The sequence below is a fragment of the Heptranchias perlo genome, chromosome 34, assembly GCF_035084215.1.
Source record: "Heptranchias perlo isolate sHepPer1 chromosome 34, sHepPer1.hap1, whole genome shotgun sequence".
NCBI classification, from domain to species: Eukaryota; Metazoa; Chordata; class Chondrichthyes; order Hexanchiformes; family Hexanchidae; genus Heptranchias; species Heptranchias perlo.
The window spans coordinates 7,741,386-7,769,127 of record NC_090358.1 but is presented as its reverse complement, the minus strand read 5'-3'; the positions used below and the strand labels follow the sequence as shown (position 1 = coordinate 7,769,127).

The window sequence follows — 27,742 nt, the reverse complement described above, 5'->3', positions numbered from 1 at the left end:
CAACACTTAAGGGTTAACATCACTGGATTATCTTGAAGAGTCAGCCAAGAATCCAAGCAAGAACACGGAGCTTCAGGCTGAATTCGTGCCTGAATAATAGATATGGTACTGGGGAAAATGGAAGATGGATGTAAAATGGAGGAGGCGAAAGGTTACTTTAAGATTAATTTGATCACTAACAGAAAACATTGGCCCTTCTGCAGGCAACATGCAGCAAATACTTTCACAAAATATTGTGACTCCGAGCAATGCGGCAACGAATACTGAAGTGCTAAGTAGTTTGGTTTTTTTAATGATTTATACAAGTTGCTGAGAAAGCAAACAATTTAGAATTGATCAATAAATACTGAAGCAGCTGGGGCATAATGTAACTTCTTGAATTCTTTAAGAGAATCAGATTTCAACAGTTTCAACTAAGTAATTGATTTCAATCAGCTCTCTGACCTTATAACGTAGCACAGTCAATGTAATGGAGAGGTGGATTGGCACTGTAATTACTGCAGGTATAGAATTCAATATTAAACAATACGAGGGCAAATTCAGTGAGCCTGGCAGGGCTACCACTCTAAGGGAGCATGGGTGGGGAATAGGGATACAACACAGTTATGTACACTCTCTGTTCCTGGGGCTCTTGTCGAGTAAGGCCCAACATTGGCAGTGCAGGATCGCTGAATGAACCTTGTACACCTTATACCTAAAATCTCCTGCTTTTCTTCAAATAATGCCATGGGATCTTATTTACATTCACCTGAGAAGGCAGACAGAGCCTTGGTTTAACGTCTCATCTGAAAGGCACTCTGACAGTGCAGCACTCCCTTAGTACTGCATTGAAGCATTAGATAAGAACATAAGAAATAGGAGCAAGAGTAGGCCACTTGGCCCCGCTCCGCCATTCAATCAGATCATGGCTCATCTTCGACCTCAACTCTACTTTCCTGCCCGATCCCCATAATCCCTTGATTCCCCTAGAGTCCAAAAATCCATCTATCTCAGTCTTAAATATACTCAACAACTCAGCATCTACTGTCCTCTGGGGTAGAGAATTCCAAAGATTCACAACCCTCTGAGTGAAGAAATTCCTCCTCATCTCAGCCTTAAATGGCTGACCCCTTATCCTGCCATGATGCCTCCTAGTTCTAGACGCTCCAGCCATGGGAAACAGTCTCTCAGCATCTACCCTATCAAGCCCCCTCATTATCTTATGTGTCAATGAGATCACCTCTCATTCTTCTAAACTCCAGAGAATATAGGCCCATTCTATTCAACCTCTCTTCATAGGACAACCCTCTCACCCAAGAATTAATCTAGTGAACCTTCGTTGCACCACCTCCAAGGCAAGTATATCCTTCCTTAGATAATGAGACCAAAACTATATGCAGTACTCCAGGTAAGGTCTCACCAAAGCCCTGTACAATTGTAATAAGACTTCCTACTCTTGTACTCCAACTCCCTTGCAATAAAGGCCAACATGCCATTTGCCTTCCTAATTGCTTGCTGTACCTGCATGCTAAATTTTTGTATTTCTTGTACAAGGACACCCAAGTCTCTCTGAACACACATTTAATAGTTTCTCACCATTCAAAAAATGTTATGTTTTTCTATTCTTCCTACCAAAGTGAATAACCTCACATTTCCCCACATTATACTCCATCTGCCACCTTCTTGCCCACTCACTTAACATGTCTATATCCCTTTGCCGATTCTGTGTCCTCACAGCTTACTTTCCCATCTAGCTTGGATACATTACACTCGGTCCCTTCATCTAAGTCATTAATATAGATTGTAAATAGCTGAGGCCCAAGCAGAGATCCTTGCGGACCCCACTTGTTACAGCCTGCCAAACTGAAAATGACCCATTCATCCCTACTTTTTTTTTTGTCCGTTAACCAATCCTCTGTCGATGCTAATATGTTACCCCCCAACCCCATGAGCCCTTATCTTGTGTAACAACCTTTTATGTGGCACCTTCTCAAATGCCTTTTAAAAATCCAAATATACGACATCCACTGGTTCCCCTTTATCTACCCTGCTAGTTATATCCTCAAAAAATTCTAATAAATTTGTCAAACATGATTTCCCTTTTATAAAACCATGTTGACTCTGCCTAATCATATTATGATTTTCGAATTGCCCTGTTACCACTTCCTTAATAATGGATTCCAGCATTAGCCTAGATTATGCACTCAAGGCTCTGGAGTGGGGCTAAAACCCACAACCGTCCAACTCAAAGGCAAGAGTGCTACCACTGAGCCAAGGCTGAAGCATTGTTATGGGTCAGCTTGATTTGAGAGACTGTTTCTTATTCCGTGGTGCTTTTACCTGGAGCGGAATGATCCACACTCTTGTACTTCATTTCTCACCTTTGCAGCAATACAAAATGTGACATTCTTGGCCTTGCTGCCTTCTCTGATCTCAAAATGGAACCCCCACACCCCTGAGGTTGCGTTGTACAAATTTCCTTTCCATTTTTGAGCCAAGCACTTCTTTTCTACTCCGGAACTCTTCTGTCCCAGACATGAATAGTTCTCCTATATCTAACCCCTCTCACACTCCTGATCAAGGTGCAAGAAAAAGCTTTTGCCTGATGGGCAATTCTTCTCTCAGTTGAAGTCTCCAGTCTTTCTTGGTCTATTGTAGCCTTTCTTGTCTCTCTTTGTTATGGTCATCGCTCCTTTTGAGCTTTCCACTGTTCCTTCCAAGCTCCAAGTATGTCCTCTTACACACTCTTCCTTCTGCATCCTTATTGTGTTGAAATCAAGGTTCATCACCCCATTTCTAATTCTAACATTCATTCCTTAAAATGACAAAAATTCCTGCCTCTCTGTCTTCCCTTTCCCCAACAATCTTTTAATACCAAAGCTAGGCGTCACTTAACCGTTAATTCTTGGTTTATCTCATCTTCTCTCCTACTCTTTTCCATCTTGGCGGTGTCTTCCAACATGGCCCCCCACCCAGCTTTCTCAATTTAAGAGAAACCAGATTTGCAGAAACTCACCGAGCAATCGCAAAAGTAGGAACAGAACTCCCAGCGCATATGACTTGAGCTCGGGATTAACCGCCCTGCAGGAAAACAAGAAACACATGAGCAGATTGAATGGATGTTAATTAACATGCTCACAATCAATTTGTCCTGCAACTGCAATGCGACTGGTTACATCCATTGCAATTATTTATTTCACAAATTACAAACCACTTCAAAGAGATGACCCAAAGCCAGAGGGAAACAAAATTAAAACTGAGGTTCCAGATGGATGTTTTGTTATTTTCTGGGTCATTGATTTCCAGCTATGATATCTCAGATCTTTTGATATCTGTGATACTGTGATTCTTTACAAAATGAAAGATTTAAGCGTGTACTGTGCAGTTTGCTTACTTGCTATTCCGTGTGCATCTCTTAAAATGAACGGGCAAAATGAATTAATACTAAGAAAGTTGAGCATGAGGTTAAATATTTCTGCACTGCCACTCGCAGCACAGCTTTCAAAATCATAATGAGACTTTTCCTGTAGATTATACATCTTCATTGTCTTTTTTTTGTGTTGAAAAATATATTTTTTTGTCAGCAATGTACGAAATCCAAGTTAAAAGGAATGGAAAACTTTCCAATGTCAGGCACCCAGCATCAGCATTAAGCACTTTCAGGTCAGGTAAACATACAGCATAAAGCTCCCTTTACACTATGCCCATCAAATATTCCAAGGTCTGGTGCAGCATGATGCTAATTAAAGATCCCTCTCCGTGGACCCATCAAGCCCTCCCAGGTCAGATACAGCACAGGTTAGATGCAGAGTTGAGCTCCCCCCAACCTCAAGAGTTTCTGCCACTGCACCACTGTAACATTTTTCCATTTCCTACCCCTGTCAATCCCAGGCCTATGAATTTTTCTTCCATTATTTTATTTAAAGTTTTCCTCTAATCCCACAGTAATATGCCAAGAGAAGTGTGGGAATTATATAGATTTTAAAGGAACATCAGTGCTCTGTCTGGTTGGAACAAGTGTACCTCACTTACCTATAAACGTGTCTCTTCTACAATGGGCCCCATGTGCTGATCTGGTGATAGCCGCAAGGAAATCAGTACCTGAGGTCCACAGTAGCAATGAGGATGCTCGTATCCTGGCCTGTTGTGTTGAGACCAACTGTTAAGTCCCAACCACTCCCCTTAGTTGAAATCAACTAATTGAGCACAGGCCAGGATTTGAACCTGGCATCTTCTGGTCTTATAAGGCTTCAGAGCGACACCAAGCAGTTGTGTTTTTCCCACTAGGGCAACTACAGTTATGTATATTCATTTAAAGCAATCAGGTAACAGTTAAAGCTTGTGTAAGGTGGTGCAGTGGGGCCTACCTGATGAGTATAATGATGGCTGGTGTCTGGGCCATGGCTCCAATGAGACTGCAAAAGCACATCACACACATGAAGGTCAAGAAAGCCTCTTGACAGCCCGGGCTCGGACACTTGCCAGCGATTACTGTGGCATTCTTGATGGGGCCAATGTTCAGACAAGCACAGGCGGTGAGATTCTGTAAACATATAATCACAGCGGATAACAAAAGAAGCTTGACACAGTTCCGAGCATTTGAAGTAAGCCTTTCTGTCGTTGAGAAATCTGTGGCAGAGTACACCAATCTCTTTTAGATATGATTTTCTTATGAGGGGCAGAAATCCAAATGCATTCAGAATAACTGCTGCATGAAAAGCACTGTACATAGTCCAGGTCACCAGGTGTGTTACTTACCCAAACGAGCAGGGTTTATGAGCGTTTACAGGAAAAGGCCAGTATCCACAACAAGCCTGTCCCTTTTTGATAGGTCAATCCCACTGCCCACCTGCTCACTATACCAATCAATGTTCACGCTCCCCAGAAATATGACTCATTGGCTCTTGAGCCCGCTTATACTATTTGCTTCATTATCCTTTCCTGGTAACTCGCCCTAAACCTTTATAATCTTTTGGGTCAAAAAGTTCCCTGACTTCCCTTACTCATAACTTCCTCCATTTTTATCTCGTGACCCCTGGTACTTGAAGCCTTCGCCTCAGTAATTTTGTCATATTGTTGAAAACTTCAGCTAGGTCACCTCAAAGTGTCCTCTTTTCCCAAAAAAAAGGCTCAACTTCCTTAACCTTTCCTCCTATCTTAAATTCCTGACATCTGGAACCACCTTTGTACCTCATCTCTATCTCCTCTCAGAGGAATCCCACTGGTAGGTAGTTATTGAAGAGGCAGGATTGTCTTGGGGAGGTACTTTTTGCTCAAAGTACATCCCCAATGTCTATGTAAAAAATATTTCTTCATAATAAACTTGTGTCTGTCACATATGTTGAATCTGTTGCCCACATTTGGTTCATCAATTTTCTTCTTCCTAATTGGTTAAATGCTTTGACTGTTTGTCTCCTTTCCAATTGGTTATTCTCTACTTTTGTTATTCATTAATCATGTTGTGCAAAACCTTTTTTTCCCAATTACTTTTCACCAAGAAGAAACCCCACCCAATCACATCTTTCAAACTAAAACCTGCCCAGTTATGTTGCAGAGAAAATAAAATCTCTGAGATGTAAACATCTAAACATTTCCCATCCAATCACATCAATAACTTTCCCCAGTTCTGCCTGACAAACCCAGTGTGACCTTGGGAGCACCCCTGACCTTGGGTATGACCTCCCGGATACTCCAATACACCAACATCTGAGTGAAGAAATTTCTAGGACTGAGATGAGGAGAAATTTCTTCACTCAGAGGGTGGTGAACCTGTGGAATTCTCTACCACAGAAGGCTGTGGGGGCCGAGTCACTGAACATATGTAAGAAGGAGAGAGGTAGATTTCTAGACAGAGAAGACATCAAGGGGTATGGGGAGATAACGGGAATATGGTAATGAGATAGAGGATCAGCCATGATCATAATGAATGGCGGAGCAGGCTTGAAGGGCCGAATGGCCTACTCCTGCTCCTATATTCTATGTTTCCCTACAAACCCCACCCCAAGCAGCTGAAACCTGCCTTGAGCAATGTGTTGATCCAATAAAATGGCTCAAGGTATTTACAATAACTCTGGATTTACCAGCTATGGTTTCTTGCATAGTGTGGGGGGAATCTGAGTTAAATGACGGGAACAGAGAAAGAGAGTGAGGTTGATTCGAGGCGTCCTGGGAATGAGCTCACAGAAAGAGAGCAAGGCTTGGGGACAGAGGAAGTACGTTGTGCTAGGGCTAGGACTCCACTTCCAATCAGAGTCAGCTGAGCACCCATCAGTGGCAGTGGGGAGAAATCTGAACCCAATCTGTATAAATCCATGAGCACCGGAGATAATGATTTTAAAAATCTGTTAGTGGTATTGGAAAAATAATGGTCCTCTTCCTGTGGAACACACTACTGGGCAGAAAGCAAGTTCACGGCAGAGGGGCCCTGTTTGTTTTAACGGAGGCTCTAATTTCTGACTGGACCTGGAACTGCCCAATTGTAGGGAAACACGCTACCCGATGATTTTTTTTTCCCTCATAACACAGCTGTGGACTAGAATGGAGAAATTCAGAATTAAATAAGATAGAGAGAGATTGGGAAGGGAGGGGCAAGCATTGAGTTCACAGAGGGATAGGGTTGCCAACTCTGGTTGGACTAACATAGGAACATAGGAACAGGAGTAGGCCATTCAGCCCCTCGTGCCTGCTCCGCCATTTGATAAGATCATGGCTGATCTGTGATCTAACTCCATATCCCTTAATACCTTTGGTTGCCAAAAAGCTATCTATCTCCGATTTAAATTTAGCAATTGAGCTAGTATCAATTGCCGTTTGCAGAAGAGAGTTCCAAATTTCTACAACCCTTTGTGTGTAGAAATGTTTTCTAATCTCGCTCCTGAAAGGTCTGGCTCTAATTTTTAGACTGTGCCCCCTACTCCTAAAATCCCCAACCAGCGGAAATAGTTTCTCTCTATCCACCCTATCTGTTCCCCTTAATATCTTATAAACTTCGATCAGATCACCCCTTAACCTTCGAAACTCTAGAGAATACAACCCCAATTTGTGTAATCTCTCCTCGTAACTTAACCCTTGAAGTCCGGGCATCATTCTAGTAAACCTGCACTGCACCCCCTCCAAGGCCAATATGTCCTTCCGAAGGTGCGGTGCCCAGAACTGCTCACAGTACTCCAATTCCTGGAGGTTTCATCACATGACCTCCTGCCTCCAACCGCCCCGCCCTCTCCAATATTCCTGCCATTGGTCACCCAACATATCCATACTCGCGGTGCACCGCCTTTCCATGCCAATTGGAAAGCGAATAGACTCTTCATTACCCGATTGGATGGTTCTTGACTGTCAGTCAAACAGCTTCTTTTCCCCCATGTCCATTATTTTTATAACAAATAAACAGAAGTGTTCAAAGAAAATTTTTAAAGAAACACAATTTTTTAATGCCCCTATGATTTTTCTCCTGGGTTGTTCGTGGCAATGTCCCAGAGATTAATCTTTAAATATTGCCGACTCCAGGGCAGTCCTGGTAGGTTGGCAACCCTATGAGAGGGAGCAGACAGGCAGAAGGGAGTAAGAGGGGAGAGGACAACAATTGAGCATCCCTCAGACAGTATCCATAGGCCACCGCTTTGCCCCATCTGCTGCCTGGCTTTAGGTTGACACAAGAAGAGGTCAGAGGCCTCTCCCAAGATAGCACAAGGAGATGGCAGGGGGGGAAGCATAAAAAATAACCTAACAAGAAAAAAAAAATTACATCCTCACAAAAACTAAATAAGTAAAAAATTTACTTTTCAGCAATCTTGGTGACCTACAAAAAGGTCGTGATTGATGATGATTCAACAACAACTTGCATTTATATAGTGCCTTTAACGTAGTAAAACATCCCAAGGCGCTTCACAGGAGCGATTATCAAACAAAATTTGACACCAAGCCACGTAAGAAGATATTAGGACAGGTGACCAAAAGCTTGGTCAAAAAGGTAGGTTTTAAGGAGCACCTTAAAGGAGGAGAGAGAGGTAGAGAGGTTTAGGGAGGGAATTCCAGAGCTTTAGGGCCTAGGCAGCTGAAGACACGGCCGCCAATGGTGGAGCGATTAAAATCGGGGATGCACAAGAGGCCAGTATTGAAGTAGCGCAGAGATCTCGGAGGATTGTATAGCTGGAGAGCAGTGTTTAAGTGTTACAAGCTTATGAGGTAAAATATGAAAATGAAGAAGTGAGTGTGGGAGAGCATTGCCAAGACATGTTTAGGACTGTGTGGGAGGATTCAGTCAGAGTCACACTATCTCAGTACAAACCCTATCATTATTTTCTTACAGCTAAACTGAAAGATCAAAGTAAAAACAATGGGAAAAGTAAAGGTTGTTACTGAATTCTGAAACGCACTTTTTTTTTCTTCCAGTTTTCTCCCCCCTTCTCCTGACTCTTACTGGGATACAGGCAGCCAGCAGTTCTCTGCTTCCTCAACCAAGTGGCCTTTCTTCGAGTGTAAGGCTACGCAGTGAGTGTCCATGGTTGAGATCAGCTAGCTCAGCACAGACCAGGCTTTATTATAGGGACATTACTGGGAACGGCAGAATCTGTGGGGGAAAAATTAATTAAGGCCTGTTTTCCTGCACATAAGTGAAGGTGCGCATGCCTGAACCGGAAGGCCCAAGCTTGGCCTGAAATTGGACCTTCTGCCTCGAGTAAGTCCCAGGGGGGTTGGAGAACAGGAGGGGGGACAATTGTGGCCTGCAACAGCCCTAAGGAGTGCTATGGGCCTGGGAGGAACAATCCCTCTCCTCCTGGCTCCACATGGAAGTGTATAAAAAGAATGTAATTTTTGCGGCGGCCGTTTGTTAGGCCGCGTCTTTGCCAGGAAAACCTCCGTTCAGGCAGTCCAATTTCAGGCAGGGGTCCCAAAACAGACATTAAGCTCCTCATTAACATGCGCAAGGGGCCTAACGCCTGTTTTAGGCGGCCAATAGGGATGCATGAAAAATCGCATGACCCAACATAGGGTCGGATGTATTTCAGTTATCTTTGGGATGTGGGACATAGCTTCTCGAATTTGGTCCTTTTTGCCCCCATTTTTCACTCAGGAAAACAGGTGCAACGAGATCCAATTTCTACTCCTGTGTTCATTATATATTATGTATATATGTTATATTTATGATATAAATTAATGACCTCATTTTGGATATACAGGGCATAATTTCAAAGTTTTCAGATGACACAAAACTCGGAAATGTAGTAAACAATGTGAAGCTATGTTCCACATCCCAAAGATAACTGAAATACATCCAACCCTGTGTTGGGTCAAGCTATTTTTCAGGCATCCCTGTTGGCCGCCTAAAACAGGCGTTAGGCCCCTTGCGTATGTTAATGAGGAGCTTAATGTCTGTTTTGGGACCCCTGCCTGAATTACAACGAGGAGACTTCAAGAGAACATAGACAGACTGGTGAAATGGGCAGACACATGGCAGATGAAATTTAATGCTGTGAAGTGATTCATTTTGGTAGAAAGAATGAGGAGAGGCAATATAAACCAAATGGTACAATTTTAAAGGGGGTGCAGGAACAGAGAGACCCGGAAGTGTATGTACACAAGTCTTTGAAGGTGGCAGGACAAGTTGAGAAGGCTGTTAAAAAAGCCTATGGCTTTATTAATAGAGGCATAAAGTACAAAAGCAAGGAAGTTATGCTAAACCTTTATAAAACACTGGTTAGGCCCCGGCTGGAGTATTGTGTCCAATTCTGGGCACCGCACTTTAGGAAGGATATCAATGCCTTAGTGAGGATGCAGAGGAGATTTACCAGAATGGTACCAGGGATGAAAGAATCCACTTACGTGGAGAGACGAGAGAATCTGGGGTTGTTCTCCCGAGAGCTGAGAAGGTTAAAGGGAGATTTAATAGAGGCGTTCAAAATCATGAAAGGTTTTGACAGAGTAAATAAGGAGGAAGCGTTTCCAGTGGCAGAAGGGTCGGTAACCAAAGGACACAGATTTAAGGTAATTGGCAAAGGAACCAGAGGCAACATAAGGAATTTTTTTTTTACACAGCGAGTTGTTATGATCTGGAATGCACTGCTTGAAAGGATGGTGGAAGCAAATTCAATAATAACTTTCAAAAGGGAATTGGATAAATACTTGAAGTGGAGAAAAGTGCAGGGCTTATGGGGAAAGAGCAGGGGAGTGGGACTAACTGGATAGCTCTTTCAAAGAGCTGGCACAGGCACGATGGGCTGAACAACCTCCTTCTGTACTTTACCATTCAATGGTGAATGGTAGACACTGTGTACATTATAGGGAACGGTAGACACTGTACATTATAGGGAACGGTAGACACTGTGTACATTATAGGGAACGGTAGACACTGTACATTATAGGGGACGGTAGACACTGTGTACATTATAGGGAACGATAGACACTGTGTACATTATAGGGAATGGTAGACACTGTGTACATTATAGGGAACGATAGACACTGTGTACATTATAGGGAACGATAGACACTGTGTACATTATAGGGAATGGTAGACACTGTGTACATTATAGGGAACGATAGACACTGTGTACATTATAGGGAACGGTAGACACTGTGTACATTATCGGGAACGATAGACACTGTGTACATTATAGGGAATGGTAGACACTGTGTACATTATAGGGAACGATAGACACTGTGTACATTATAGGGAACGGTAGACACTGTACATTATAGGGGACGGTAGACACTGTGTACATTATAGGGAACGGTAGACACTGTGTACATTATAGGGAACGGTAGACACTGTACATTATAGGGGACGGTAGACACTGTGTACATTATAGGGAACGGTAGACACTGTACATTATAGGGAACGGTAGACACTGTACATTATAGGGAACGGTAGACACTGTGTACATTATCGGGAACGGTAGACACTGTGTACATTATAGGGGACGGTAGACACTGTGTACATTATAGGGAACAGTAGACACTGTACATTATAGGGAACAGTAGACACTGTGTACATTATAGGGAACGGTAGACACTGTGTACATTATCGGGAACGATAGACACTGTGTACATTATAGGGAATGGTAGACACTGTGTACATTATAGGGAACGGTAGACACTGTACATTACAGTGAATGGTAGACACTGTGTACATTATAGGGGACGGTAGACACTGTGTACATTATAGGGAACGGTAGACACTGTGTACATTATAGGGAATGGTAGATTCTGTGTACATTATAGGGAATGGTAGATTCTGTGTACATTATAGGGAATGGTAGATTCTGTGTACATTATAGGGAATGGTAGATTCCGTGTACATTATAGGGAATGGTAGATTCTGTGTACATTATAGGGAATGGTAGATTCTGTGTACATTATAGGGAATGGTAGATTCCGTGTACATTACAGGGAATGGCAGATTCTGTGTACATTATAGGGAATGGTAGATTCCGTGTACATTACAGGGAATGGTAGATTCCATGCACATTACAGGGAATGGCAGATTCTATGTACATTACAGGGAATTGGTAGATTTTGTGTACATTACAGGGAACGGTAGATTCTGTCGACATTATCATCTTCTATACTTCAGTTACTGATTTTTTCAATAAAGGATTGCAGAAAGTGTGAAGAGAAATGTATTAGAAATGCATTTTGTTAAAGTGGTCTTGACCTTTTACAAATAGCAGGAGTAACAGTCGGAATGGCAGGCTGGTTACGATTCTCTGCATATCATGGTATCTTCCCGCAGGTTTACCCAACAAGAGACACACACTAAGATCAACGCAACAAACGAGACCCATTCAGCTGAACTTATTACACGTTCTCCTTTACAAGTAACCCATTATGAAGCTGTCACTGGCTGAGACGTGGAAATAATAGCCTTCAATAGTGAATAGTCATTAATTATGTAAGCTACCATCACTATTCATGATACCTCTTTACCCTAAATAATTACAGAGTAGAGCTACAATTAAACATTTTTAAAAAATAAATCTGGGCCAAATCATTGTCAACCAAGCAGATCAAAGGATAATTTTCTTGGCGAGTTGGATCCTGTCCTTTTACCTCTAGGTCCTGGATTCAAATCCAATTTCTTCTCTCTGCTAGCTGTAAAAGTCCTACATGGAGTTAGACAGTCTCAATCTAGTCCCAGGGATAAGGTACTTCAGCTAAGTGGAAAGACTAGAGAAGCTGCGATTATTCTCCTTAGAGCAGAGAAGGCTTTGGGGAGATTTAATAGAGGTGTTCAAAATCATGAAAGGTTTTGAAAGAGTAAATAAGGAGAAACTGTTTCGACTGGCAGAAGGGTCGGTAACCAGAGGACACAGATTTAAGGTAATTGGCAAAAGAACCAGCAGTCAGATGAGGAAAAATTCTTTTACATGGTGAGTTATCATGATCTGGAACGCACTGCCTGAAAGGGCGGTGGAAGCAGATTCAATAATAACTTTCAAAAGGGAACTGGATAAATACTTGAAGGGGAGAAAAGTGCAGGGCTATGGAGAAAGAGCAGGGGAGTGGGACTAATTGGATAGCTCTTTCAAAGAGCCAGCACTGGCACGATGGGCCGAATGGCTTCCTTCTGTGCTGTAAGATTCTATGATTCTAATTCTTAATCTCAATCTAGTTCTTAGTGGGATTGGGCATCACAAAACTGTCCTTAATTTGGCATTAAATTGGCCACAAATCAGTCACTGCACATCAAAAGTAATTCATTGTCTGAAATGTTTTGAGATGTTTTGCCATGACAAGATGCTATAAATATGCAAGCATTATTATAATAAATATTATACGATCTCAGGCAGGCTATTGTGGGAAATAGAAAAATGTAACACTGCTGCAACTGGAAGTGTTCTTGTGAGGTTTAAGCTATAGAGGTAACTTTACGTTGTTGGGGCAATGCAGAGGGAGTTTGACTCTGCTTCCACTATGCTGTACCTGACCTGGGCTTGATGCTGACATTGGGTGCCTGAAATGAGAGAGTGACCTATTCCTAACACTGATATCCTTCACTTTGATAAGCACAAAAAGTCACAAAAACATAACAATCTTTTAACTGTCCTGGCCTCAACCAATATCGCTAAAACAGATTATCTGGTCGTTATCTCATTGATTGTGGGACCTTGCTGTATATAAATTGGGCTACTGCATTTCCTACATTACAACAGTGACTACACTTCAATAGTACTTCATTGGCAGTAAAGCATTTTGGGACGTCCTGAGGTCATGAAAGGCGTGATATAAATGCAAGTCTTTTTATTAGTTTGTTTAATCAATTTTTGTCTGATTACGCTCCTGAGAAGCATCTTGGGACGTTTTACTACATTAGAGGTGCTAAAAAAATGCAAGTTGTTGTTAGTGCAAAACTTACGGGAATAAAGATGTTCCCGTTTGGTAACATGTAGCACACAACAGGCAGACCGATGGTTAGTAACCTCTCAGGATAATTCTGTGATGATCATTTAGCTTAGATACCAGGAGCTGACAATATCCTTTAACAATTCATTGACCTTGGCTAATCAGTAAGCATGCATGGTACAGAATATTAATGCATTATATTATCAACAATGCATGTCTGCTGTGTGAAGCAGGCAAAGAGAAAAGAAAATGAAGTATTTTAGTTAATGATAGAGACAAAGAGAATAATTTCTTTATGTCACGGTTTCATACAGCTGCAATTTAATATAAAACAGCTCATTAATTTGCTGATTATGTGGGAATATAATCTTACAATCACAAATGAGTATCAGCCCAGTGAGACAAAATGACAGCCAGGAGAGCACCCAGGTGCCCAAGTGTTATGATTAAAATCTCATCTGTGCATAAAAATAGCCAAATATGTGATTTTGTTTTATGAGCTTCCATTAAAACTAGATCCATTCAGACAGCAAAACCAGTCCCACGATCTGACATTCTTTATTCAAACCTCTTTTTTTCTAACCTAGGGAGACTATGGTTTAGAAAATAATGCGTATGATATTAACGCATGAAGGATTAATGCATCTATTTCATTTTATCCATTATTTTAAAGTCGGCAATAACGGACTATTCTGAACAGATTTACGCCTCTGTTACATAGAATTTACAGCACAGAAACAGGCCATTCGGCCAGTGTTTATTCTCCACACAAGCCTCCTCCCACTCTATTTGCTTCATCTCATCCAATCAACATTTGCTTCTATTCCTTTCTCCCTCATGTACTTATCTAGCTTCCCTTTAAATTCATAAAATAGCAAAGTAATAAAAGAAAAGAAAGAAATTGCATTTATATAGCACCTTTCACTACCTCAGGACATCCCAAAGTGCTTTACAACCAATGAAGTCCTTTTGAAGTGTAGTCACTGTTGTAATGTAGGAAACGCACCAATTTGCGCACAGCAAGCTCCCACAAACAGCGATGAGATAATGACCTGATAATCTTTATCCAGTGATGTTGGTTGAGGGACAAATATTGATTAGGACACTGGGGAGAATTCCCCTGCACTTCATCGAATAGTGCCGTGAGATCTTTTACGTCCACCTGAGAAGATTTAACGTCTCATCCAAAAGACAATTAACCTAGTGACGTCTTATATGTTTTGCATCCAGCACACGTCTGTCACCGTCTGAATGCTACATGCTGTTGCAGATGCGAAGCCATCTTGAAAAGAATCTGGTTCTTCTGCCTGGATCTTGAAATATACAAATAGTTACAACTGTCCTTTAATTGGCCTCAGGAATTCACAAGCAGCTACACATACCTGGATTCCGAGAAGATTACTTTAGGAGGCGATCTTGAAAGGATAGGCCAGATTAAACAAAGCTCCATTTTAGCAGCGAAGCATTACAGCTATGCTCTAGGCCATGAACTACCCATTAACAACATCATGGAGACTAGCAAATCGACTCCAAATGATCATCTTCCAGGCTTTCAAGGGGAAGCTGAATTGTCCCATAGTCCTACAAGTTACAATCTGTACTGTTACTGGTGTCTCTCCCTTGTCCCTTTGTGTTTTATTTTTCTTCATTCTCTCTCCTCTTCACACCAGCAGTTAAAAGCAATGGAAGAGGCAGTCCCACCTTGTGGGCTACTAGCTTTCAATTTCTACTGGCCCCAAAACTTGCAATTTGGAAACTCATTCCACTCGCACTAACTCTTACCAAGTTGGAGCAGCCAGCGAAACATGAAGACAAGTAGGTAACTCCATCGGATCCACAAACAGGATTATAAGCTGTCGTCTTGCAGTCGCAATCACTATTGCAGGGAGCATAAGGATCCAAATCTGACTCCAACGCAGATCTACAGCATAAAGCAGAAAAATCCAACATCCGTATTTTAGGTATGACTTTATTTTGGTTTAAGCATTTTGATTTAATCCAACGTGATTTAGGAAGGGAGATGTCCTTGCTGACCTACATTGGTGCCCGATCCCCCTGCAACATCTCCAATTTAAGATTCCCATCCTGGTGTTTAATTCCCTTCATGGCTTCACTCCTCCCTATCTCTGTAACCATCTCCAGCCCTACAAACTGCACCCCTCCCCTCCCACAGCTCTCCATTCCTCCTGGCTTCTTGTGCATCAATCCCTTCCTTTGCCCCACCATTGGCGGCTGTGCCTTCAGCCGCCTAGACCCCACGCTCTGGAATTCCCTCCCTAAACCCCTCCACTTCTCCAGATTAAAGGCACTACACAAATATAATTGTTGTTGTGGTCGTGGGGTAGACTGATAGAGGTGACAGTCAGGACTAAATGGTGTGGAGATGCCGGTGATGGACTGGGGTGGACAAATGTAAGGAATCTTACAACACCAGGTTATAGTCCAACAGTTTTATTTGAAAATCACAAGCTTTCGGAGGCTTTCTCCTTCGTCAGGTGACGAAGGAGAAAGCCTCCGAAAGCTTGTGATTTTCAAATAAAACTGTTGGACTATAACCTGGTGTTGTAGGACTAAATGGGTTAGGGCAGTCTCCTGATTTGTCTCTTAATGATCCCTCTCTTATGTCTAACCTCTATCTCCTCTCTCTGTTGCAACCTCACTCTATTTTATCAATACTACTGTGGTAAATTGATCTCTTGTTTCTCCTAAGATCTAAATACACTACCCTACAGATGCTTTCTCTTCCCTTGCATCCTCATTGTTTGCAACCGAAGGCGCTCTCTCTCCTACTCTAACTCATTTCAGGCTCTCAGACCAGTGGAACCCCATAGTAAAGCACAGATTTGCATGCAGCCAATTTTACCTATTTTTTTTTTTACCCCCAACCCAAGAAAAAAATAAAGCCCCTCCCACCAAACCATCAGGCCTAACAACGGGCCGAAGCCCATCACAATAGGTTTCACAATTTAAAGAGATTGTACTCACGCGTTTCCATAAGGAACAGTGACTCCTGCTATGGGTCCGGTATCACATCCCAGGAAGAGGAAGGAAACGTAGCATGCAGTGGATACGAGGTTAACTAACATGGCCATTCGAATAGCACCAAGGGCCGTCAAACTGAGCTTTTTCACTAGTAACCCTCCAAGGAAGATTCCCAGACATGCGCAGGGAATCGCTGTCATTCCTGTGGGTTGGAAAGAATAAAATTAAACATTTAGAAGTCAGCTGACAGGTTATCTACTACATACAGCAACTACTTGCATTTATATAGCACCTTTAACGTAGAAAAATGTCCCAAGGTGCTTCACAGAGGCGTAATCGAAATAAAATGCTTATTAGATCAAAGCATCTCAAAGCACTTCACAAAATGAGTTAGTTTTGAAGAGCAGTGCCTGTTGTATAGGCAAATGCGGTAGCCATTCTGTACCAGCAACATCCCATAAACAGCAATGAGATTAATGAACTTCTTAGTGGTATTGGTTGAGGGAGGAATATTGGCCTGGACACTGGGAGAACTCTCTGCTCTTCTTCAAATACGATCTTGGAATTCTGAACATCGACCTAAATAGATGGGTCGGGCTATTGATTAATGTCTCATCTGATGAAAGCATCTCTGACAATGCAGCGTTCAGTCCTGCGATAGAGTGTCAATCTAATTTATTTGCTTTTAAATCCTGGAGTAGGGCTTAAATCCACAATGATCTGACCCAGAGATAAAAGTGCTACCAACTAAACCACATTACGAACATACTTCAATAAACCACCACTGTAAACCCTGAATGCAATGAGCGTCAATTGGAGTTGGCATTATTGAATCAGCACTGGGTTGAATATCAGTTTCTCAAACATATTTCTCTTCTTTTGGTTAATAGAACATGTTTTACTTTTCATAAACCTTGCCAACATCAAACACTCCCGACGCAGGTTAGTCACAGAGTAGAGCTCTTAAGAGATGGTGTGACTGGGGGGGTGTGGTGGGCCAATGGTGCGCGTGGCTGCACCATGACTGGATGGGGGAGTGGCATGATGGGCTGAGTGGTCTTTTCCTGTCCTCCTTTGTGTATGTTCAAACTGTGAGAACCCACAGTCTTTGCCTGCCCTCCGGCATCTCACACAAGTGACCATCTTCGTGTTGTGAGTCCAGTTGGTGAGTGTCGGCAGCATATTCCACCATGGAGGGAAGAGTGACATGTGTCAAGCCCTAATCCTGTCCTCACCGTCATACTGATTTAAAGCATTGTCCAGGAGCTTGGCATATGGTGGCTGCATGACAGAATGATGCCTTTAAGGGGACGCCAGATAAGTGCACGAGGGAGAAAGGAATAGAAGGATGTGTTGATATTAAGTAAATAGAGTGGGAGGAGGCTCGGGATGGAGCATAAACATCGGCCTAGATTGGGCCGAATGGCCAGTTTCTGTGCTGTTACGTTTTATGTAATTCTATGTAAACTGAAGTGAATGACAGGAGAGATTCAGAATTGAAGAGAGAGTGAGAGAGAAACAAGTGGAGCAAAGAGGGACAGAGAAATACAGGCAGAAATGAAGGATAGAAAAACAAGTGGCAAGGGTTAAAGAGAGAGACGTTAAGGAGGGAGAGGAAGAGAGAGAGTGGTGTAAGCTTTGATTCTTATTTGCAGAACTACCAGTACCAATACACATAGCTTGTGGGGTAGAGGTTTGAGAATTTTTGGTGAGTCTTGACCCAAAAGCTTCGACAACCACTGCAGTAAAATATACAATCTTGTTCTAGCTTTCCATTCTGTACACTTGAAACTGTCCAGTAATGAAAGTGTTAATGTTGTGAAGTTTCTGTACAGCACAAGGTCACCTGGCATGGTGAGATCAGATGGGCACCAACATCCATTCTCTCACCTCCCATCGACACTATCCACTGCTGATTTGAGCCGTGCTGTTGGATTGGCAACTTCCCACAGCACGGCTCAAATTAGCAATTAGCATCTCCATTCCACAATCATTTATTAAAAAATGTATTTTTTTACGCAAAAATGTTCATTTGGGAGATGGTAGTTTGAATGGCACCATCCTTTCACCCCTGGGGCTTCCTCTATCTCACGACCTGAGCAATATTCTCCAACCAGAGCACGACCCTGATTTATCTGCCTCTGGGTTACTTCTTGGCCCGTGCTCCACCATAAATGGCCAATCCTTTAGACTCCTCTGTCCTCTGGAACTCTCTACCGAAACTGTTTCTGCCTCACTCCTTTCAAAAGCCTCGCTCTTTGACTGACTTTTCTGTTCCCGCCCCCACCCCTCCGATTTCTCCAGTCCCTGCTGGGTACCTCGTTCTCCTCATGGTTGAATGTTACTCCCCCTCCTCCTACTACTATTACTACTACTACTATTACTACTACTACAATTTATATAGTACTTTTAATGTAGAAAAACATCTCAAGGTGCTTCACAGAGTTGTAATCAGACCAAAAATCAACACCGAGCCAAAGGAGATATTAGATGGGGCAACCAAAAGCTTGGTCGAATAAACTGGTTTTACGGAGGGTTTTAAAGGAAGAGAGAGGTGGCAGAGTTTAGGGAGGGAATTCCAGAGTCATAGAAAGATTACAGCACGGAAGGAGGCCATTCGACCCATCGAGTCCGTGCCGGCTCTATGCAAGAGCAATCGAGCTAGTCCCACTCCCCCGCCCTATCCCCGTAGCCCTGCAAATTTTTTCCTTTCAAGTACTTATCCAGTTCCCTTTCGAAAGCCATGATTGAATCTGCCTCCACCACCCCCCCGGCAACGCATTCCAGATCATAACCACTCGCTGCGTAAAAAAGTTTTTCCTCATGTCACCTTTGGTTCTTTTGCCAATCACCTTAAATCTATGTCCTCTGGTTCTTGACTCTTCCGCCAATAGGAACAGTTTCTCTCTATCGATTCTGTCTAGATCCTTCATGATCCTCTATCAAATCTCCTCTCAATCTTCTCTATTCTAAGAAGAACAACCCCAGCTTCTCCAGTCTATCTATGTAACTAAAGTCGCTCATCCCTGGAATCATTCTAGTAAATCTTTTTTGCACCTTCGCATCTTTCCTAAAGTGTGGTGCCCAGAACTGGACACAATACTCCAGTTGTGGTTGAACCAATGTTTTATAAAGGTTCATCATTATTTCCTTGCTTTTGTACTCAGTGCCTCTATTTATAAAGCCCAGGATCCCGTATGCTTTTTTTAACCGCTTTCTCAACCTGCCCTGCCACCTACAACGATTTGTGCACATATACCCCAGATCTCTCTGTTCCTGCACCCCTTTTAGAATTGTGACCTCTAGTTTATATTGCCTCTCCTCCTTCTTCCTACTGAAATGTATCGCTTCACATTTTTCTGCATTAAATTTCATCTGCCACGTGTCCGCCCATTTCACCAGCCTGTCTATATCGTCTTGAAGTCTATCACTATCCTCCTCACTGTTCACTACACTACCAAGTTTTGTGTCATCTGCAGATTTGGAAATTATGCCTTGTACACCCAAGTCCAAGTCATTAATATATATCAAGAAAAGCAGTGGTCCTAGTACCGACCCCTGAGGAACACCGCTGTACACCTCCCTCCAGTCCGATAAACAACTGTTCACCACTACTCTCTGTTTCCTGTTACTTAGCCAATTTTGTATCCATGCTGCTCTGCCCCCTTTATTCCATGGGCTTCAATCTTGATAACAGGCCTATTATGTGACACTTTATCACTTTGCCTTTTGAAAGTCCATATACACCACATCAACCGCATTGCCCTCTTCTACCCTCTCTGTTACCTCATCAAAAAACTCTATCAAGTTAGTTAAACATGATTTGCCTTTAACAATTCCGTGCTGGTTTTCCCTAATCAATCCATACTTATCCAAGTGACTGCTAATTCTGTCCCGGATTATTGTTTCTAAAAGTTTCCCCACCACTGAGGTTAAACTGACTGGCCTGTAGTTCTGGGTTTATCCTTATCAAACAAGGGTGTTACGTTTGCAATTCTCCGGTCCTCTGGCACCACCCCCGTATCTAAGGATGTTTGGAAGATTTATGGCCAGTACCTCCGCAATTTCCACCCTTACTTCCATCAGCAACCTAGGATGCATCCCATCCGGTCCGGTGTGGGGCCTAGATGGCTGAAGGCATGGTCGCCAACAGTGGGGTGAAAGGAGTGGGACACAAGAGGCCACAGGCAGAGGAACGGAGAGTTCTTGGGGTGGAGGGGGGGCGGGTGGTGGTTGTAAAGCTGGAGCAGGTTACAGAGAGGAGAGAGCAAGACAATGAAGGGATTTAAACATGAGGGTGAGAATTTAAAATTGGAGGTGTTGGGAGGTAATATAGGCCAGTAAGGTCAGGGCTGGTGGGCAGTTATCTTTCTCCCTGGGATGATCCTGGAGTGGTTGATGGTTTTGGCAGAGGAGAGTGGGGCCCGAGCAGAGAGCGCTTGATGTGTTCCAGCCAGGTCTGGTGATGGATGGCTAAACCAGTTGTGTGCCAGATATGCTCAAGTCTGTGCCCTTTGGACTTGAAGAAGCAAAGATGCAGCTATACCAAGGCGGGAATGACCAAGGTGGGAGATACTTAACTGCGCTGAAATCACAGCCTCGCCCAACTTCCATGTAAATACACTTTCCAGCAGGAGTGACAGGATAGTGACCAGTGGCGGGGGCCCCGGCTGAGTGTCCCTTTCCCTACCCAGGAGCACTGAGGCCAACTACTGCCCGCAGCTAGTCTAGCATAAGACTGGGAATTGAATGTGGGACCTCTATGTGCTCTGTGCAGCTCAATCAAACAATGAGGCATCAGGGAGCTGATAGAATATAAACGACAACGCATACATGTTAAAGATACATAATAATTAATAATTAATCCTATCTACTCAATGATTAATACACAGGAGACACTTCATCCTAAATTTAAACTATTACAGTTGTCACGCCCCATTAAAACCCATTGAAGTATGACAGCTACAAGCACCGCTTTTATATCCTGGAAATTCTAATGTTTCTTGAGCTGCTTGACCTTTGAACTGTTCGATCGGCCCTTTCTCTCATGACGTTGCTTTAGAATCACATGGAGTGCACCTCAAGACAGGCACTACTATTACATAGGATTACACAGACTTTATAGTACAGAAACAGGCCATTCGGCCCAACTGGTCTATGCTCCACACGAGCCTCCTCCCACCCTACTTCATCTACCCCTATCAACATATCATTCTATTCTCTTCAAATATTCCAATATTCTCCTGGCTGGCCTCCCATCTTCCACTCTTCATAAACTTGAGCTCATCCAAAACTCTGTTGCCCGTATCCTAACTTGCACCAAGTCCCGTTACCCCTCACCCTCATGCTTGCTGACCTACACTGGCTCCCGGTCTGGGAACGCCTTGATTTTAAAATTCTCATCCTTGTTTTCAAATCCCTCCATGGCCTCTCCCCTCCCTATCTCTGTAACCTCCTCCAGCCCTACAACGCTCCGAGATCTCTGCGCTCCTCCAATTCTTGCCTCTTGTGCATCCCCGATTTTAATTGCTCCACCATTGGCGCTCGTGCCTTCAGCTGCCTGTGCCCTAAGCTCTGGAATTCGCTCCCTAAACCTCTCTGCCTCTCTCTCCTCCTTTAAGACGCTCCTTGAAAGCTACCTCTTTGACCAAGCTTTTGGTCACCTGTCCTAATATTTCCTTATGTGGTTCGCTGTAAAATTTTGTTTGAAAATGCTCCTGTGAAGCATCTTGAGACGTTTTACTACGTTAAAGGCGCTATATAAATGCAAGTTGTTGTTTGTGTTGTTTCTTCCTCATGTACTTATCTAGCTTCTCCTTAAATGCATCTGTGCTAATTGCCTCAACCACTCCATGGTAACGAGTTCCAGATTTTCACCACTCTCTGGGTAAAGAAGTTTCTCCTTAATTCCTAATTGGATTTGTTAATGACTATCTTATATTTATGACCCCTAGTTTTGTATCATTCACTTGCCGAGATCACGAGATAAATACAGGTGAGTGAGACCATGTAGTCTATCCTTCCTGGGGGTGGGGGGTGTGGGGACGCTCGGAATGAACAGCCGTCCTCCCCATGAATCACATCATCCACAACTTTTCACGTCCCAGAAAACCATTCCAAGTGTTAATCACTCTTCGCCTGACAAAGCTTTTCCTGCTCTCTACTATACTGAGGTGTGACCTACGACCCTTTGCTGTAGTGTTCTGACTTTTGGTTTGAAGTAGTCCCTGAATGTATCTTTTCCATGGTTGAAATACCATTTCTGTGGTGTTGTGTTGGCATTTTAAAACCGTACCCAGGCCCAAGGTGGTGGCTGTAAAGGCCCTTCCACCCAGAAACGTGCACAAGCCATTCGCATCTGCCTCACTTGCTCGTGGAGCTAGAATGGACACATGTGACGGCAGTTCAAGGGCTTACATATATAAGTCACTATTGTGATTCTTCACACTTGTAAACTATCAGTCGTGCAACCGCAAAGACATGAGGCTAGAAATTACTGTTGCCGACAATGAGTGAACGGACCTGTAAAGTTCTTAAGCCCCTATTTTAACGGAGGTGTTTATTTTAAATGGGTTAACCCTCCATTAATATAGCAGAGGACGGTCACCGAACAGGATAAACGCCATCACAGCCTGGCACGGTGGGCATTCCTATGGTCTCACATACCCAGAAGCTGATTGGCTGAGGAGGCAGAGAGATTGAACTGCTGCTCGAGGTATTTGCCGAGGAAAGCAGCGAATCCGGCAACTACGGCTATCTCCATACAGGCGGCGAGAACGATACACGTAAACACGGGGTTCGACAGCAAGTGCTTGGTGACCTTTGGAATCACTGAAACAAAAAAAAAACTCCCGGCAGTGAGACATCTTCAGCCCACAGACAGATTCATTCATCATTGGTAAAAGACAGCCAATTACTAGTTTCAAACTCTTTGTATTTCTGATACCTTGGGTTTAGTTTGTATTCCCCATTATATAGGACAAGCTGATGCACAGAGATAGATACCAGCCTTTCACCTGAAGCAGCTGGGGTCTGAGACATTAAACCGTCTGCCCTCTCAGGTGGCCATAAAAGATCCCATGGCACTATTTCGAAGAAGAGCAGGGGAGTTCTCTCCCTGATGTCCTGGCCAATATTTATCCCTCAATCAACATCACAAAAAACAGATGATCTGGTCACTATCACATTACTGTTTCTGGGACCTTGCTGTGCGCAAGTTTACTGCCGTGTTTCCCTACATTACAACATTGATCACACTTCAAAAAGTACTTCATTGGCTGTAAAGCACTTTGGGACGTCCTGAGGTTGTGAAAGGCACTGTATAAATGCAAGTCTTTCTTTCTTTCAAATCCAGCCCAGGATGGAAGTCTACAGGCTGTGAAGGCTGTATGTGGAAATAATTTGGCCTTTCTCAATCCAGTTGGCCGAGAGCACAGACTGTGAAAGTGGTAATCTCACAGGAGATGGAAATATCACATGGTGCAGTGGGGGATGTTCTTCTGAGTTGATATTGAGGACCATTGTTGGGGCAGTGTAGAGGGAGCTTTATTTTGTATCTAACCCGTGCTGTACCTTGGTCCTTTACTTGGTTTCTCAATCAGTCTTAACATTTACAATCCATATTATCCAACCCTCAGCAGTCTTTCCCTTGACCCCGAAAGGATCTATCCCCTTGTGTTCCATTGATCGTGTATGTTTACACTTAATAGGGTCAATTTACCGGTCCTCTGCTCCTAGTTGGGAGTGTGGTCATTGACTCGGTGATACAGGGTTATTAGCCCTGTCTCCAACCATGCCCCCATGGGCATGGCTTCTCACTGCGAGTGCAGGTCAGTGAATCGGTGCTACTGGGTTATTAAAAAGAAAAGAAAGACTTGCATTTATATAGCGCCTTTCATGAACTCAGGATGCCCCAAAATGCTTTACAGCCAATTAAATACTTTTTGAAATAGTAAAGTAGGAAACATGGCAACCAATTTGCGCACAGCAAGGTTCCACAAACAGCAATAAGACAATGACCAGATAATTTGTTTTTTAGTGGCGTTGGTAAACATTGGCTAGGACACCGGGGAGAACTCCCTGCTCTTCTTCAAAATAGTGCTATTGGATCTTTTACATCCCCTGAGAGGACAGACTAAGCCCTCGGTTTAATGTCTCATTCAAGAGACGGCACCTCCGACAGTGCAGCACTCCCTCAGTACTCAATGGGAGAGTCAGCTCTGAATTATGTGCTCAGGTCTTTAGAAGGGGACTTGAACACAAGACCTTCTGACTCAGAGGTGAGAGGACTACCTACTGAGCCACAGTTGACAGGACCATTGGCTGAGACGAGTTCCTGGTACCACTTACAGGGAGAACCAAGGCTTCTCCTGTGGTTAGGAGACTTTTGTAGGATTTAATTAAATGGCAGGCATTAAAATAATTAAGGATTTTTAAAAAATGTAAATGGAGATTTCAACACAAGTTTTAGGTTGGTGTAAACTCTGTGGGTTCCCCATATCACCCGATCCATTCCCGTGAGTTCCCCATATCACCCGATCCTTTCCCGTGAGTTCCCCATATCACCCGATCCATTCCCTTGAGTTCCCCATATCACCCGATCCATTCCCTTGAGTTCCCCATATCACCCGATCCATTCCCGTGAGTTCCCCATATCACCCGATCCTTTCCCGTGAGTTCCCCATATCACCCGATCCTTTCCCGTGAGTTCCCCATATCACCCGATCCTTTCCCGTGAGTTCCCCATATCACCCGATCCATTCCCGTGAGTTCCCCATATCACCCGATCCTTTCCCGTGAGTTCCCCATATCACCCGATCCTTTCCCATGAGTTCCCCATATCACCCGATCCATTCCCGTGAGTTCCCCATATCACCCGATCCTTTCCCGTGAGTTCCCCATATCACCCGATCCATTCCCTTGAGTTCCCCATATCACCCGATCCATTCCCGTGAGTTCCCCATATCACCCGATCCTTTCCCGTGAGTTCCCCATATCACCCGATCCTTTCCCGTGAGTTCCCCATATCACCCGATCCATTCCCGTGAGTTCCCCATATCACCCGATCCTTTCCCGTGAGTTCCCCATATCACCCGATCCTTTCCCATGAGTTCCCCATATCACCCGATCCATTCCCGTGAGTTCCCCATATCACCCGATCCTTTCCCGTGAGTTCCCCATATCACCCGATCCATTCCTGTGAGTTCCCCATATCACCCGATCCATTCCTGTGAGTTCCCTATATCGTCCAAACCATTGTGTGGAGGCACTGAGTACCACAGCAGGACTCCACCTTACAAGGTCGGGGGGGGGGTGGGTGTATATTCTAGAAAGAATCAGTCCTGGCCTCTCCTATGGACCCCATGCTGTTGTTTACAGAGTTATGTCGCAGGGGCTGAGAGCAGTGGGGAGTTGGGTGTGTAGCACTGGGGAGCGGGAGGACACAACACACAGGTTTTGTTTAAATTTTGTGTCCCCCCCCCACCCCACCAGCACCAGAACGACTCCTGCTGGGGTACGTTATCAAAGGAATCAGCATGCTCTGACACACTGAGGCAGTGTGAGCATACTCGAGTGAGTATCAGCAGGCCATTCGACTGTGGTGGGCATCACAGCTGAGATGCTGCTGCCCTCACCCCGTGCACTTGGAATCTCAGCTGGTGTTTTTGGGGTTTTTTTGCCCGTTCTAACCCGGCAGATTGTGGGGGGGGGGGGGTCATTGCTGCCACCACAGCTGATTCGTTGTCACACCGGGTGGAGGGGGGGGCACATTCACCAACCGAGGCATCGGGGGCGGTTTAACTGACCTCGCAGCTGCTGAAAGCAGGAAGTGGAGCTGGCAGGCTGCAGGGGCTGCGCCACCCCATTGCTGGGCTTCGGGGTCTCGAACTCCTGCAGTACGTTGTGCGGAAGCATGGCCTGCTCGCTCTCGGTCATCGTGTCGTTCTTAATGGCCAGGGACTGCGGGAACCCGAACATGAAGAGGGCCGAGAAGAAGAGTAAAGCCCCGCAGAGCAGGAAGCCCCCCCACCAGGCCCCAATCCAACGAGGGTCCTCGGGCGATATATCCAGTTTACCTGCAAGAAAAGTTGAAACACTCAAAACAACAACCAAACAAATCCTACCTAGGATGTCGGCAACATTTATTATCAATCCCCAATTACCCGTAAGACATTGAGTCAATCGCGTGTAGGCCAGATTAGGTAGGAGGGGGCAGGTTTCCCCATACTGAATTGAACTGGTTCGCTGACCAACATTGGCTCCCAGTCCATCAACGCCTCAAATTTAAAATTCTCGTATTCAAATCCCTCCATGGCCTCGCCCCTCCCTATCTCTGTAACCTCCTCCAGCCCTACAACCCTCTGAGATCTCTGCGCTCCTCCAATTCTGGCCTCTTGTGCATCCCCCATTTCCTTCGTCCCATCATCGGCGGCCGTGCCTTAAGCCATTTAGGCCCTAAGCTCTGGAATTCCCTCCCTAAACCTCTCTGACTCACCACCTCTCTCTCCTCCTTTAAGACGCTCCTTAAAACCCACCTCTTTATCAAGCTTTTGGTCACCCGCCCTAATATCTCCGTCTTTGGCTCGATGTCAATTTTTTTGTCTGATGACGCTCCTGTGAAGCCCCTTGGGACATTTTACTCTGTTAAAGGCACCAGTTGTTGTTTTTAAGAATCTTTGTTAGTCATTTTTTTTACCATCCCACCAGCTGCCAGATTTATTAAATTCCAATTTTGTAATTTGAATTTATAACCTCTAGGTTGCTAGTCCAGTACCACAACCACCCCATACCAAAACCTTTCACAAATTTACAGGTAGCATCACCTCCTCTTCCTTTCTTTCGTGTTTGACTGCTGGTAATTACTTTACTCCAACTCATTCCCTGGTCAAAGGGTTAATAAAGATCAGTGGGGCCCTCACGCCCGAGAGTCTCGATGTTTCAATGAACCACCTGCTGTGATACTGAGCTGCACAAGGCAGGAAGACACCAAGTTTCATTCCCAGCCTGTGACGTTCGCTGATCTCAGCTGGGACAGCAGTACGGGGGCTAAAATCGAATTGGCCCCAGAGCCCCCAGACGAGGGAGGGGAAAATATCAGAGGGATTCCAGTTTCAGATCGCTATCCAGTGATCCCTGCTGGAAAATGCCTGTGCGTCTATGTGTGTGAGTGTGTGCGTGCGTGAGTGCACGCGCGCGTGTGTGAGTATGAATTGTGTGCGTGTGCGCACGTGCTAGCTGAGGACAGGCTGAGATCTGCCTGCACTAGTTGAATAGCCGGCAACACTCATTCCAGTAGACATTCTTTACCCGCAGGCCAGACTGGCGAGGAGCTGGAAGGTGTGCTGGTGCCTGTACGATCAGACACCAGCAGGAGCCAGTACATCCAGGAGAGATGGGGAGGAAATTGGAGAGAGGAAAAGTAAATGAAAGGGACAGAAACTTT

General features: G+C 44.1%; 1 protein-coding gene across 1 annotated transcript in view; it reads right to left on the bottom strand.

The window, feature by feature from the left end:
• The window catches only part of slco3a1a (solute carrier organic anion transporter family member 3A1a), a 147,816-nt gene that overhangs the window by 5,260 nt on the left and 114,814 nt on the right, over window positions 1-27,742 (bottom strand). Inside the window, exons 5-10 of the mRNA XM_067971151.1 lie at window positions 26,106-26,375; window positions 22,966-23,130; window positions 16,303-16,501; window positions 15,100-15,238; window positions 4,347-4,522; window positions 2,996-3,060 (exon numbers count right to left, since the gene is read on the bottom strand). Coding sequence (XP_067827252.1) covers window positions 2,996-3,060; window positions 4,347-4,522; window positions 15,100-15,238; window positions 16,303-16,501; window positions 22,966-23,130; window positions 26,106-26,375 — 1,014 coding nt within the window. The remainder of the gene's footprint in view (window positions 1-2,995; window positions 3,061-4,346; window positions 4,523-15,099; window positions 15,239-16,302; window positions 16,502-22,965; window positions 23,131-26,105; window positions 26,376-27,742) is intronic.